This window comes from Aegilops tauschii, chromosome 6 (assembly GCF_002575655.3).
Source record: "Aegilops tauschii subsp. strangulata cultivar AL8/78 chromosome 6, Aet v6.0, whole genome shotgun sequence".
Lineage (NCBI taxonomy): Eukaryota > Viridiplantae > Streptophyta > Magnoliopsida > Poales > Poaceae > Aegilops > Aegilops tauschii.
The window spans coordinates 17,084,914-17,099,324 of NC_053040.3; the positions used below are offsets into that span (position 1 = coordinate 17,084,914).

The 14,411-nt window shown below is 44.5% G+C and overlaps 1 protein-coding gene and 1 pseudogene across 1 annotated transcript; one reads left to right on the top strand and one right to left on the bottom strand.

Annotated features, from left to right (window-relative positions):
* Positions 1-930: 930 nt before the first annotated feature.
* LOC120966072 (serine/threonine-protein phosphatase 7 long form homolog) lies at positions 931-2,372 on the top strand. The gene is made up of 3 exons (XM_040391695.2): positions 931-1,420; positions 1,516-1,929; positions 2,016-2,372. Exons 1-3 carry the CDS (start codon positions 1,229-1,231, stop codon positions 2,316-2,318), a joined length of 909 nt encoding a protein of 302 aa, XP_040247629.1. The 5' UTR covers positions 931-1,228; the 3' UTR covers positions 2,319-2,372.
* A 5,518-nt stretch (positions 2,373-7,890) lies between these two features.
* Positions 7,891-11,765, bottom strand: LOC109735394 (TATA box-binding protein-associated factor RNA polymerase I subunit B-like; annotated as a pseudogene).
* Between the last annotated feature and the right edge of the window lie 2,646 nt (positions 11,766-14,411).

Sequence of the window (14,411 nt, forward strand, 5' to 3'; positions counted from 1 at the left end):
AGAGTCACGAAGTACATGGACAACAAGATGCAAAAAGCTAGGTCACACACTGTAGTCGCCATCGGTAATCAAGAAAGAAGGTTTGAGGTCCGCTTAGCCAACAACAAATTCGGATGTGCAAATGAGTTGAGGACGCATGAGGTGAAAATTGGCAATGAAGCCTGGCCAACGTGTGAGTGCACATGCAATAAACCGAAATTGCTTCACCTACCTTGCTCACATGTACTTGCTGCTTGCGGGCAGCTTCGAATGGACGCAATATCGTTTGTGTCTCCATATTTTCTGAAAGAGGCTGTCCTCAATACCTGGACAGGTGAGCTGATGGGTTTTCGAGCAATGGGTAATTTCAACAGCGTCAACCCCGCCGATAGGCGTTACATTCCAAACCCAGAGCATATGCGTACAAGTAGAGGCAGACGGCAGTGTCAGCGCATCCGAAATGATATGGATGAATCTGAAGCAGGAGGTCCGACTAGGCAATGCATTCTATGCAATGAATTTGGCCATAGGGACACTAATTGTCCCACTTTCGTCACTGGGCGTGGACGAGGCAACCGGGGAAGAAGAGGAGGTAGAGGTAGTAGAGGAGTAAGGGCGAGAGGAAGAAGCTAAGCTAGCACTAGTTTGTTCTGAATTTATAATAAGTGTGCTGTGGCACTATGTTCTGAAATTTGTATTAAGTGTGGCACTATGTTCTGAATTTTTATTAAGTGTGACACTATGTTCTGAATTTTTATTAAGAGTGCCACTATGTTATGAATTTTAATTAAGTGTGCCACTATGTTATGAATTTTTATTAAGTGTGGCACTATGTTCTGAATTTTTATTAAGTGTGGCACTTTGTTCTGAATTTTGTAAGTGCAGGAATGTCGGGATTGTGGTTGCTGAATGGGGACATTGATAAGGGTCATCGTGGTGCGATATGGTATGAGCGCAAGCCTCTCGTCACTCGCACTCCTAAGGAAAACTGGAAGATACACTCAGGATGGCTTCAGCGGTACGTGCTTTATTAATTTGCACACTGACATGCATATTAATGGTTGAAATGGGAGACAGTAACTGAAAAGTTCTCTGATGAAGGTTGAAATGGGCCGGCCTTTTACCTTTCGCGCGTTTGGTTGAGTCTATCCCGGGTGAGAAACGCGTCGCCATCGATGGGTCTTTGCTGAGCTGCTTAGTGGACCGTTGGAGGCCAGAGACCCACACGTTTCACTTCAGATGGGGAGAGATGGCTCCTACTCTGGAGGATGTGTCACTTTTGCTGGGACTACCGTTGGCAGGTCATGCCGTAGGACCGTTGGACGCACCGGCTGGTTGGGAGCGAGCTCTCACAGAACGTTTTCACGGTGTTTTTCCGGATGCTCCCGATCCGGTATGGGAGCATCACGGACCTAAGTATGAGTGGTTGCTAAATTTCCGGGTAATTTCCCCTACCTATTCTCTTCAAGTTATCGCGCCTAAAGTTGTACAGAAAATAATTGCGGCTTACTAAAACTTTCTCTTCGCTTAATGCAGATCCAGAACTTCCGGGCGCCCTTGACTGCGGAACAGATCACTCGGAGCCTCGAGGCCTACTTACTGTGGCTTTTCGGCAAGGTGATGTTCACGGAGAACCATGTCACCACTATCAGCGCCCTCTACATCCCTATGGCACTCGAGATAGCGAGCGCTCAGACGGCGGATCAGATCAGACAGAGGAGTTGGGGTTCGGCGGTGTTAGCGGCTACATACCGAGGTATGTGCAACGGTTGCCAGCTTACATCGAGAAAGCCAGCCCTTCTTGGATGCCCTCTATTCCTACAGCTGTGGTCGTGGGAGAGGTTCTCTATAGGGCGACCAGATGTACGGGTTCATGAGCCTATAGACGCCATGTTTGATGTTGAGGGCATCGACATGCCTACTTTCGGTCTGTGTTGGACTCGTCGCAAGGTATGCACCGTGTTGTAGTTTAATGCAACTTTTTCTGCACAAGAGATCGATCGATGCGAGCGGCTACTAACTTTTATTCTCTGCAGAGACGCTTTGCTAGTGATCAGACCAGGAAGGCGTACACAGCATTGAACGAGCAGTTCGATGCGTACACCGGGGTAATCTGGCAGCCCTACACGGCAGCAGCCATACAAGAGAGATACCCTGCTGGTATGTCTGTGCTATGCACAAGGGACCGAGATTACTGGATGACAAAATCGAAGATCATCTTCGATGTCTTCGTCGAGGAGATGGCACAACAGAGGGTTATGAGGCAATTTGGTCTTCTGCAGTTGGAGCTACCTCCCCCTATAGAGAACCCGGTGCCATCACACATCCACAGGTATTAACCAGTTTTTCAATGTTGCATTTTCTTTCATAGTACTCCATTCGAAGCTTTAGGTAATTGTTGAACACACACCACAATTTTAGGACGACAAGGAAGGGCATGAACAGGACAACTGTTGAATGGCTAGTTAGACTAGAGCCGTATGTTATAGAATGGGAGACAGCAAACACAAATCTATGGCACGAGAATCACAATTTCGATCTCGATGAATTCAATCTCTATTTGCGGTGCTACATGACCGGAACACGGTTACGCATTGTTGAGTACTCCCACCCAGAGGAGTTACCGGATCCTACTCCGTCGGATATGTACCCGAGCTATGATACTTCGGGCTCTAGGCAGTACGCGGTAAGATATTTTTTCTTTACGTAATGTTGTCACATACTTTGACGTGCAAGAGACAGACATTATTAATCGTCATGGAAATTTGCAGGCTACCTTGACACGTGAACTGTACGATGACGTGACCACCTTTGGACGATCACTATCGTCTGGACCTCTTCTTCAACATCGTCCAGTAGTACAGCCCTTCTTGGAAAGAATTCAAAATAAGATACGGACTGTGTACGAGGCTATCACGTGCACCCGGAGAACCGATGTTGTTCAGCACGAGCAGGAGCAGCCGCGTCACTCCATGCAACGACATCAACCACGTCCACGCCTAGCACAGCAGCCGACAACCAGGCCACCCCGTCCTGACCAACCTGGCAGTTCTACGTGGCACCCGCAGCACTATGGTCCCACGTCGAGCTTCGTGTTTTCTCCACAGCCACAGCAGCACGGTCCCTCCAGTTTCGTGTTTCAGTCAGAGCAGACGTCACACCCAGCAGGTATGTGTCTTCATATTTATTGTTTTCAATATTAATTGACGCGACCTCATTCTTCATGATGAACCGTTCCATCGCGTAGGGGCCTATGGATATCAGGCGTCTATGTCGGCATCACATGATACGTGGGGGAGTGATCAACATCCCGAGGACAACATACAGGCTCAGATGTCGCAGCACACCCAGTGGATGAACATGTTTTCGACTCCTCCACCAGGCCCCACACAGGATACACAGCATGACCAGGGAGAGTCTGAGATTCCTCCTCGTCACGTTAGGGCACCCGACAGGTTGGGATGGTCCCCGATTCCAGATCCGCCTCCCCGCCAGGCCAGACGTCGTCACTGACGCTTCTATGTATCTGTATCAGTAGAGACATTACCATCTATTTCTGTGTAAGACTTATGTCTATTCTATGTATGAGACAAATGACTATGTACTTATGTACGAGACATATGCCTACTCTATTTTAGTACTCTGTTATCGGAACTACAAGATCATATGTAGATAGAACATAATATTCATACAACGAGACATTGCAAGCAAATAGATAGAACTACATCTAAATTAAATGGTACGTAACTGAACTCACAACATACAGCATAAAAACTACATGAAGTCATCATCGTCATATGTTCGCGCCAACTTTTTCCCACCATATGTTCGCGCCAACTTTTTCCCGCCACCCGTTTCCCACCACCCGTTTCCCTCCACCCTTTTCCCGCCACCCGTTTCCCGCCACCCGTTTCCCGCCAACCCTTTCCCGCCATATCGCAGCCGTTCTTTCCCGCCATTTTCTCCTCTCTACCTATAAAACCCCCTTCAGACGGAGCTGCATAAGCATTGCAGTGTGCTGGTGGTAAATTGGAGCACTGTGGTGGAGGTGAAGCTGTTGTTCGTCATTCTTCGTTCGAGCCGGAGCACCGGCAGTTTGGTGGCCGTCGTTCGTCCTTCATCCTTCGCACGCACGCTTCAAGGGTATATTTAAGCCCACATTTTATTTTTCGTACGTGCTCCGGTAGTTTTTGTTAATATTTTTAGATGTCAACTAATTAATCTGTCAATATTTGTAGTTGCTACGGCAAATATTCGTAATATAATTGTAGGAGGGTGAATTGTATTAGTTGCTCCGTTAATATTCTGTAATATATAGCTTCGTAATATATAGACATGTCTAATATTTGTTAGTGGGGATATTAAGGGGTAGGGTAGGTACTCAATGCGATTTGTGTGTTGCAGATGGCTGAGAGTACTCAGTGGGTGCTTAGCCCTATTGTTCATGTCCAAGGCTTGTCTCCAAGTGTTGTGCAAGTTAGTGAAGTGGACCTCACTTTTGATTGGTTGAAGACTAAATTCATGTTGAAGCAAGGGTTGAAGGAAGACGATTTTGTGTACTACGTCAGCAGGAAGCATTCGGATGGCCCTGGGGAAAGAAAATTGATTGGCATAACTGATGATGGCAAGATTCAAGAAATGCTGAGCGAATGGGAATGGAAAAGGGTTGTTCAGTTGCATTGCTACAGGAAACCGAGTTATATGTGATGCATTTGTCATTCGAGATCCGCCTCCCCGGCAGGCCAGACGTCGTCATTGCCGCTCCTATGTATCAGTAGAGACATTACCATCTATTTCTGTGTGAGAACTTATGTCTATTCTATGTATGAGACAAATGACTATGTACTTCTCTACGAGACATATGCCTACTCTACAAGATCATATTTAGATAGAACATAATATTCATACAACGAGACATTACAAACAACTAGATAGAACTACATCCAAATTAAATGGCACGTAACTGAACTCACAACATACAGCATAAAAACTACATGAAGTCATCATCGTCATCCTCGATCGATGCAGAACTCTTGCCCTTCGACGATGAAGAACTCTTGCCCTTCGACGATGCAGAAACCTTGCCCTTCGATGATGAAGAACTCTTGCCCTTCGACGATGCAGAACCCGGAAGCGGCGGCATGAAGATATCATCTTCGTCCTCGCTCTCCTCAGTCCATAAACATGGATTATTTGCTGCAATCCTTCTGAAAGTTTCACTCTTCGGCACCACTACCTTCTTCCACCTGTCATGCAACCTAAGAAGTTCTTTACGTACCTCCTCATAGGTCCTTTCAGGCCATCCAGAACTACGTAATTGGTGAGCCAACTCATTCATTATGGTGTCACTACCGGTGAGTTCGTCCCATGGAACTATCCTATTATCCATCCTGAAATCGGTAGCTAGCCTCAGAAGAGTCCTGCTCATCCCAGGGTGAAAACTACGATCGAAAGGATAATGGGACATCTCAACTACACTACACTGCAATGCTTATCCAACTCCGTCTGAAGGGGGTTTTATAGATAGAGACGAGAAAATGGCGGGAAAGAGCGACTGCGGTATGGCGGGAAATGGGAGGAGGGAAACGGGTGGCGGGAAACGGGTGGCGGGAAATGGGTGGCGGGAAATGGATGGCGGGAAATGGGTGGCGGGAAATGGATGGCGCGAAAAGCGCAGTTTGGAAATGTCGATAACTTTCAAAACAAATGTTCATCACAATGGAAAAAGTTCCCGCCTTTCAAAAAATGCATGCAATTTTTTTGGAAAATATGATAACAAATGGTTCGTGCCACTAAATGAATGTACGTCACCTTTGCTGGAAATATTCTCGTGTTTCCAAAAAATATCCATGACATTCTACAAAATGGTACTCCCTTCATCCCATAATATAAGATGATATTACAATCAATATACTCACATATCACGTGGGTTAACAAATGTTTAGATGGATCATGACATTTTAAGAAAATATTCGCGTGTTTCTAAAAAAAGTTTGTGAAATTTTCAGAAAAGCATTTTAAAAAATGTTGTGTGGTTTAAAAAAATGGTATTTCCATTAAAAATGTATTTGAAGAAATGTTACCATGTATTCATAACGTGTTAAAATATATACTTTTAAAAAATATTCGCGGTAATATTAAAAATAGGCATGCACCAGTCGGCCCGCAGCAGGCCAACTGAGCCTAGTCGGCCCACTGCAGGCCTATCGGCCAACTGCAGGCCGACTGGACCCTGTCGGCCAACTGGAGGCCGACTGGGCTTGAATCTGCTGGCCGACAGCCCATTCGGCCAGCAGCAAACTGATGGGCCTCCAGTCGGCCTGCTGTGGGCCGACTGGGCTCTGTCGGCCTGCAGTAGGCCGATGGTGTATTATTTTTGAAAAATCTTTTTTTTGCGTATTATTTCTGTAATTTTTTTTTAAAATGTATTATTTAAAAAAATTTGCAAGGTTTTGGTGGGGGATTGGCGCCTGAGCGGGAGGAGACGGCGATTAGAAAGAATCAGTTAAAAAAACAGTTCTATGGCCCACGGGTCAGCGTAAAAGGATATTGATCTCTTTTTTTTCCTCGTGATCTTCCGATTTATTCATCATACATCACGACAGTGCAAAGAACATCAAAACTGAAATAAATTACATCTATCTCTGTAGACCACCTAATTACAACTACTAACACTGAAGCGAGTCAAAATCATGTTGTCGTCGTCATCTCGCCTCTCTCATTGGAGTGGGGCAAATTTTGTTATACTCCCTCTGTCTCATAATGTAAGTCTAGTGTCAAAAACCGTCTTACATCATGGAACGGAGGGAGTAGTAAATAGTCGGGAAGTCGTCATGTAAGGCCTCAAGTGACAACGCATCAGAACAACAACCTTCGCCAGTGAAAAAAAAGCATTAATCGAAATGGTCCAACCTATAGACAAGTGAACTGGAGTCAAACAAATCCACCGGAAACAAACATCGGCTGAATCCTGCGAGATCCGCTAGAGCCACACCACTACATGCCCTCCGACGATGCTACATGCAGGTGGGAGAATATTATTCCATCTTCAGAAAGCCACCGTCGCCATGTCATCCTTCTGAGCAAAACACAAACCCTAAACAAGCTTAAAAAAACACCTAAAGGGAGACTGTATCTGGTACCGGTGTCCGTAGCGCGTTTTAAAATATTAAAAAAATAGCACATTCATGTATGTTGTCGCAAAACATTAAATAAAAAATGTGGAACATCGCTCGAGCCACAAAAACAACAAATTCGACATTGAATAGTACATAACATAAGGGCTTTAGATTTGATCCATTATCACATTGATGTCAAAAAATTTCATTTTTGTATCTCTACAATATTTTGAATTCTGATAAGAAATTTTGTGACAACATACATTGATGCTGTCTTAATGTGCTAGATTGTTTTTAGATTTTTTTTTGAAACATTTTACAATGCGATATGGCGTCCGGCGCACCCTTCACCCTAATCGCCTGGAGCTGCTCGTCGGAACGAGAAAACCCACTTTTCGCGTGTTTCATTCTTTTCCTTGTGGACTCAATGATGGGGCAACATCTTTAGCATATATCATGCGTTAAAAAAACGGTTCAGCATATATCTTGCGTCTAAAAGCATTTTAAAATATATCGTGCACTAAAAGAAAATGGGTATTACCCCCGCAAAAAATGGGTATATCATGCAAAGAATGGCCTTGGAAAGTTTTCCAAATTGATCTGCAAGTCGATATTTTGCTTTGAACTTGACAATTAACCATGGCTTGGAGATATGAATACACAACAACAATGAAGAATTATTTTATGTAGACATTAACATTATTTTTTCTAACATTTGTTTTCCCTAGCTAAATACAGTAGTACAAAACAAATCAATAACCTAAGAAACAACCAAGGCTCCATAGACATGAGGTGACAAACTATGGTACAACAAAATATTACTCCCTCCGTCTCAAAATATAAGAGCGTTTTTGACACTACTACATACAAAAGGTGAGGTGGATAGTCCATAAATAAGAAAGGGTGAAAACTTGTCAACTAAAATAAACTTCATAGTGGCCTTGGTCATTTTTCACAATCGAGCTGATAAATCTTGCAGATGATGACTATAACTTGTTGGCAAAGCTTGCCACCAAAGTGAACTACGGTCTACGGACATCTCCATGGGAATCGTTAGTACAAGTAGAGATATGGTTTACTGTTCCTGGTCCCTTTGTCAGCAAGATCTAGCAAGGGAGTCCGTTGTTTGAATCCTCATCGTCTGGTCCAGGATCATGAGATCCGAACTACAAAGTACAAACATAATCTCTTTTCTCGATAATAGAACGATAACTCATCACCAATTACTGACTTGGCAAACTAGCTATCCATCAAAAAACTTCAGCCTGAAACATGTCTTTTCACATCACTTGCTTAGCTAGGTAGATTTTGCAAGGCATCCAAACTTCTGCCTATTCTTTCTTCTATCCAGCCAAGTCTCCTCTCAAGTTTTAGCACACTAGCATGAATAACCCTAATATCAACTTCCGCAAGCTTGGCAAATGAGCGTATCAACAGGTGATAATCAGCATGTCCAGCACAAACAAGACGACCAGTCATTGTCTTCCTTCTATAGTGAAGGTAACCATCTGATCTTGGCCACTTCCTTGGCGGCATATAACAAAACCCGTGGTCTTCCATTTCTGACTTGATACTTTGTATCCCTGACGATGATGATGCAGAAAAGCACCTTACGCCAACAAAAGTCCCATCCCGACCTCGTTTATTCGCTCCAGTTATGTTGTGCGCTTTTGAATTCTCATCCTACAGTGCAACAGGTTTAGACATCAAATCAACAACAATCACCACCAAAAGACATGTAGATAACCCTCGAGGTGCTACATTTGTACAAATTTTAAGTTCAAATATGCTGCGAATAAAAAAGGAATAAGAGTTGACAACAACATTAAGTTGGGTGCATTACCTCTCGTCCTTTGTACAGATCCTGGAAGATCTCTATTAAGTGCTCTTCCTCAGCTGAACATGCAATTCCAGGAAAAACAACATCTTTGCAATATCTGAGATATGTGTGAAGGTCCTTCGAATAGTCTGCAGAATTAGAAAACTTCGTCAATTTGGTACCACTATTAAGCATTTGGTCTATCAAAAAGTACACCCTAGAATGCATTCACTCAGACACAAATCTGAGCAAATATATCACCATGAACATCTATATTAAATAGATGAGAATGGAATGCACATTTTTCTTATCCAATATACTTTGACATTATTGTACTTCTAAGCTTTCCTTGACATATTATATGATAATAACAAACCAGACCAACCAGGTCTAGCCCTTGGGGGCTACATTAATAGAAGGGGCATCCTTGAGCACAAGGCGAGAGAGCCAAAACTCGAACGCAGGCGGGCTGGCCGCGCACGCACGTGCCATGCCAACAGAGTGATGCTCTGTTCTCACTAAAAGGGAGTTACTGAGCACCATCCGTACAAAAGAAAGAGAGAAGTGCAGCTCTGTCTTGGTTATTTTTGAAACATGGGATCCCTTCTAGAATACTCTTTGTCGACCTCTATGTTTGTGTAAGAAAGAATGAGAATATGTCTTTTGGATAATCCAAAGGTACTAGCAGAAAACAGTATATTTCACTGGAAGATACTGGTGCATTATTTGTTGATTTCTGTAATGCTGCCTGGTGCAAATGCCACATAAATGTTCAATTAGTCACTAACAACTAACAAGCATAATGAAGCTCTCTGTTTTTAAGTGGGGAGGTTGAAATCCCGGAAATGTGAATAGTTATTTATTGCAAACAAGGCCAGAAACTCCACACATACATCGAAATATTATTCTATCCATTAAAACAATATAAAGTTTATTCTAGCAATTCTTGCCAGTTTATTACAAAGTAAATGCCCTAAAATTTGAAAATAAAGCTAACAATGGTCCATGCTCCATACATATCCTACCCCAGTAACTGAAAATTACCATTGCAAGATAGACTAGTGGCTCTACACATAGGACAGGAGGATATAACCTAACCTATTAAGTAGTAACATACAAAATAGGGCATGCCTACCATGGTAGATAGTACCATTACATCCTATTCTCTGTTATGACATAGCTACTGTGCTAGAAGCTAGAATAGCATGTAATTGGTAACATAAGAGATAAATATATAAGTCGCTAATGGACAACATAAGGATCAAACCTGACATGAATATATTATAAGAAAATAATTTGATGCAAAGCAATGGTCAAACAATTACCATGTGCAACGTCAATTTTATCATAGGCATCTGCAAGAGTCCAAAGCAATTCTCTTGTGCCAAACTCCTCACTGGTACCACCATCAGGTTTCATAGATGGTGATAAATTTGCATCCCGGTCAGACCCACCTGCATTTCTTGCTGCCTCGCAAATCTCCTGAAGAAAAGAGAAGTTCAGCCCATCACATTTAGAGCATATCTTACATGACTTAAGCGAGTGACTCCATATGGAATACTCACCTCCCATATCCCTTGACCACTGATGTTTTACTGAACTCTTAAAGAAACTATTAGTATAGCCATTACACAGACCCGTGTAGGGACCCTGGCTGGATTACTAGACAACCACAGTTCTGGAGGCATTGCCCACTCATAGACGCGGCAAGCGTGAGGGAGGATTCTTTCTACCGGCAGAGACAACTCATCCAAGTAGCGCTGAGCAATAGCATAAAAATTAACTGAAGGAAGCTGCAAGCCTATTCTTTGTGCTATGAACCCAGCTGCCGCTTCCAGCTGCCACGCTCCAATCACTCGGACTGGCCTGAACAGTTGTCTTGCATTCAGAGGGCAGTGTCTTAGAGGGCTCCCAAGAAGCCTGTCCACTTCGGTAAAAGCCGCCACATATGGAAGCTTACCCTCCATCGCCCACCTACAAATGTCGGTCGGTAGGATGGCTTCCCGGGCAATATGACAGGACAGGAAACAGACAGACAATGTCGAGTAGAGTGGCAGCATCATCCTCAACGAGCGCAGAAAGATGAACTCGACCCTTCGCCTGTCTTTTCGAGGCGAGGCTTCATCCGCCCATTCACACTTTACCTCCTGAGTTTTTTGTTCGCCTGCACATGGAAAACACAACATATGTTCATCAAGTTTGTCATGGTCTTTTAATGGCAAAAAAACTGAACAAGAGCTTAAATTGAACACCTCCACTGGCGGAACGCTTCTGTCTCCGTGTGGCCTCGTCCTCGGCAAGCACCTTCCGCGCCCACATTCCGTCGAACACCTTGGAGGCGGCCACCCAGCGCAGCCAGACGGTTCCAGCCACGCCGCAGACGAGCGCGCTCGCCCGGTACCTGTCGACCAGCACTTGCAGTTGCTGGTGCAGGATCACCTGCAGCCCCTCCACGTAGCACCGCCGGACCCGAGCCCCCAGCTCCTCTGGGCCGGCGCCAGGCACAAAGTCGCGCGGCTCGTGGGATTCTTCGAAGGGAGGGGCAGCAGGGGGTTGCCCGGGGTAAGGGGTTGGGTAGGGTACCGGGGTTTTGGTGGGTTGGGAAACTCGGTGAAAGGACATGTTGCCCGGGGTTTGGAAATCGGCGTGGTCGACGGCGGTCGCCTGGGTGTCGAGGTCGCCGTAGCACCGCCCGCAGTAGAAGCGGCCGTCCTCGGTGTCGTCGAGGCTGTAATCGTCCTTGAAGCCGCATTCGCATTGCAGCCGGATGCTTCCGCCGCCGCCGCCGTGGTGTGACGGGGAGACGCCGCCCTCATCATCCATGGGAGCAGCCGCTCGCGACCTGGCTCGCCGCCGCGCAACGGATCCTTTTTTTTTTTTTTGCAACCGCTGCAGAACTGCCTATGTCGATGTTAGATGGGCTGGAGTTGGGTTAGTTAGTAGGGTTGACATGGGCTTATGTTGTGGACTGGACTTTGGGCTGGAGTTTGGTTGTTGGGAGAACCTGACTGATAGTGGAACGGCCTGTGTACGATTCCTTCTGCACCGGTTTTAGGAAGCTTCTAGAGTTTGCCTCCAAAAAAAGGGAAGCTTCTAGAATTTCACAAAAAATCTTCTAGAGACCCTTTAAAAAAGTAAGCTCTAGGGAGTTCCGGTTCGTTTGTTTTATTTTTGGGAAACGCTTATGTTCACCCCGCGGATCTATGTGCTTGCGTCGACCGCCTTCCTAGCCGTCAAATCTGTTATTAATCAAGTGGTGGGGAGCCAATCTCCGTTACTTCACTTTCCTGCAACTTGACGCCTATTTCAGAAGCGTTTTCGCAACCTAACCCCTGTTGCAGACAACGTCGTTGTCGGGCTCTTTTGAAACATTCTCCTTGTTGCGAGAAAGATTTCTGCAACATGAGTGATGTTACAAAAACTTTCTTCCGGAGCGATAAAAAATTCCGCAACATTAGCTCCGTTGCAGAACAACTTCTGCAACAATACCTCTGTTGCAAAAGTTCTGCAACATGAACTCCGTTGCAAACATCCGAACGCAACAAGCTGGCGGCTCAAACTAAAGACCACCCAACGCGTAGCGCTCCCTTAGTTTTTCTATGTTTTTCCACTGGGTCTTTATTTTTTACTCTGTTTTTTCTTTTCATTTTTCAATTTTTAGAGCTCGTGGAAATTTCAAAATTCATGAAGTTTCACAAACACACGATCTTTTCAATACTTATATTTTTTCCAAATTCATGGATATTTTTCAAAATTGCAAATTTTTTAAAATGTGCGTCATTTTTTAAAACTTGCACACATTTTTGAATTCGTGACCAATTTTTAAAATCCATGAACATTTTTCAAATTAATGGAAATTTTTGAAATTTATGAACATATTTTAAAATTGTGAACTTTTATTATTTTACCAAATTTTTTAAAAACTTATCAAAATAATTGCCCAATTTTTCTTCTTGAGAAAACATACCAACAGCAGCAGAAAACAACGAGCGAGGACATTTGGGCAAACGAGCGAGCCTACTGGGCCGTGGCCAACGGAGCGTACCCCTGCGTGCTATACCAACACGTCGCTGCTCAAGGCATTGTACCCCGTCCTACTAAATAAGGACATCGAGGTTTGAGGCATGGTATAGGAGGTCCCCACCCTAGTGCAGAAGAGGGCAATGTACTGTTGAGCAGATGTGCTCATATTGTGACCGTGGTGTGGGAGGTGGCAGCTCCACCTTACAGGCTAGTCCTAGGGAGGCTCCAGGCCAGGCAATTTTCTTCCAGGTATCCATCCAAACTGACCCTACATCATCCACTTGCCTATCTCAATCAACAGCAACGGTTAAAGCTGCGTCGACTCCACCAAGCACGGTTTGCATGCTCACCCCAGATTAGTTTCGATTTCTTTGCAATAAACATGGAAATTTAATCATCCAATCTTTAAGTTATTAAGCTACTGCTAGGATGTATATTAATTTTTGCCCTACTTTTGTAGATGAAAGTTCACAGAACCACCAGCTTAGTTCGGTAAAGTTAGTTCACAGACCTCAAACCGATGCACCTAAATCATGTCTTGGCAAAATATGCTAATTTCGGATTTCAAATTTCAATGATATTGCGATGAATCATATACGTTGCGATAGTATTAAATTTTGCTTAATGTCATCCATGCTTCCTTGGTTTCTTGTATGCACTTTGTCCGCACGCAAACACATCACCGGGTGCCTCCGACTCGTGCGTGATATGTAGGACACGTCATCGAAGGATATCTCCGGAGCTTTTTTTTTTACGTCACCCGCCCTTTCGGAACAACAGTATGTGACCGGTTCAACTAGAGCGGTTTCCATGGTTGAACAAGAGCACAACCTGATAGCCACATAAACCATCACTGACGGCTGCATATAGCGAAAAAAGTCCAGAAAATGCAGATATGGTGTAGCATAAACATGGCAGCAAACAGCTGCCATAAATAAAATCTAGAATGTGCGCATAATCAGCATGGCAGCAAATAGCTGCCATATATCACAAATTAAGTAGAGACGCAGTTGTTCGTGACCACTTTGTCTGCCAGATATTGCAAGAGAGTATATCAAATATTGTCGAATTATTATTAGCATTCTGGTCATTTTCCACTTCGGGTATTTGGAATTATAAATTGTGATGCGTGGAAAGAGACGGGGGCGTACGTACCAACGACCATGCCAGATGGGTGGTGAGTCGGTCGGGTGTTGTCGATAAGGCGGCACAAAAGCGAAAGGCCCGCTCCCTGCAGCTCCAGACTAAATCACGCATGGCAGCTCAAATTATGTGGGCTGTTGCTAGATTTAGTCCAAAGCCTGTTACAGCACTGACAAAAGAGCCTGTTGGAGCAGCGGGTTCGGGTGGCGTCCCCAACTGATAGCTATGGGGAGAGGAGGTTCTGGTCCAGGCAGCTGTCAAGGATGGTCGAAGATGGTCAGCGGAGAGGCTTCCACTGCTCGAGTAAGTAACTTCACCATCCTGCTCCA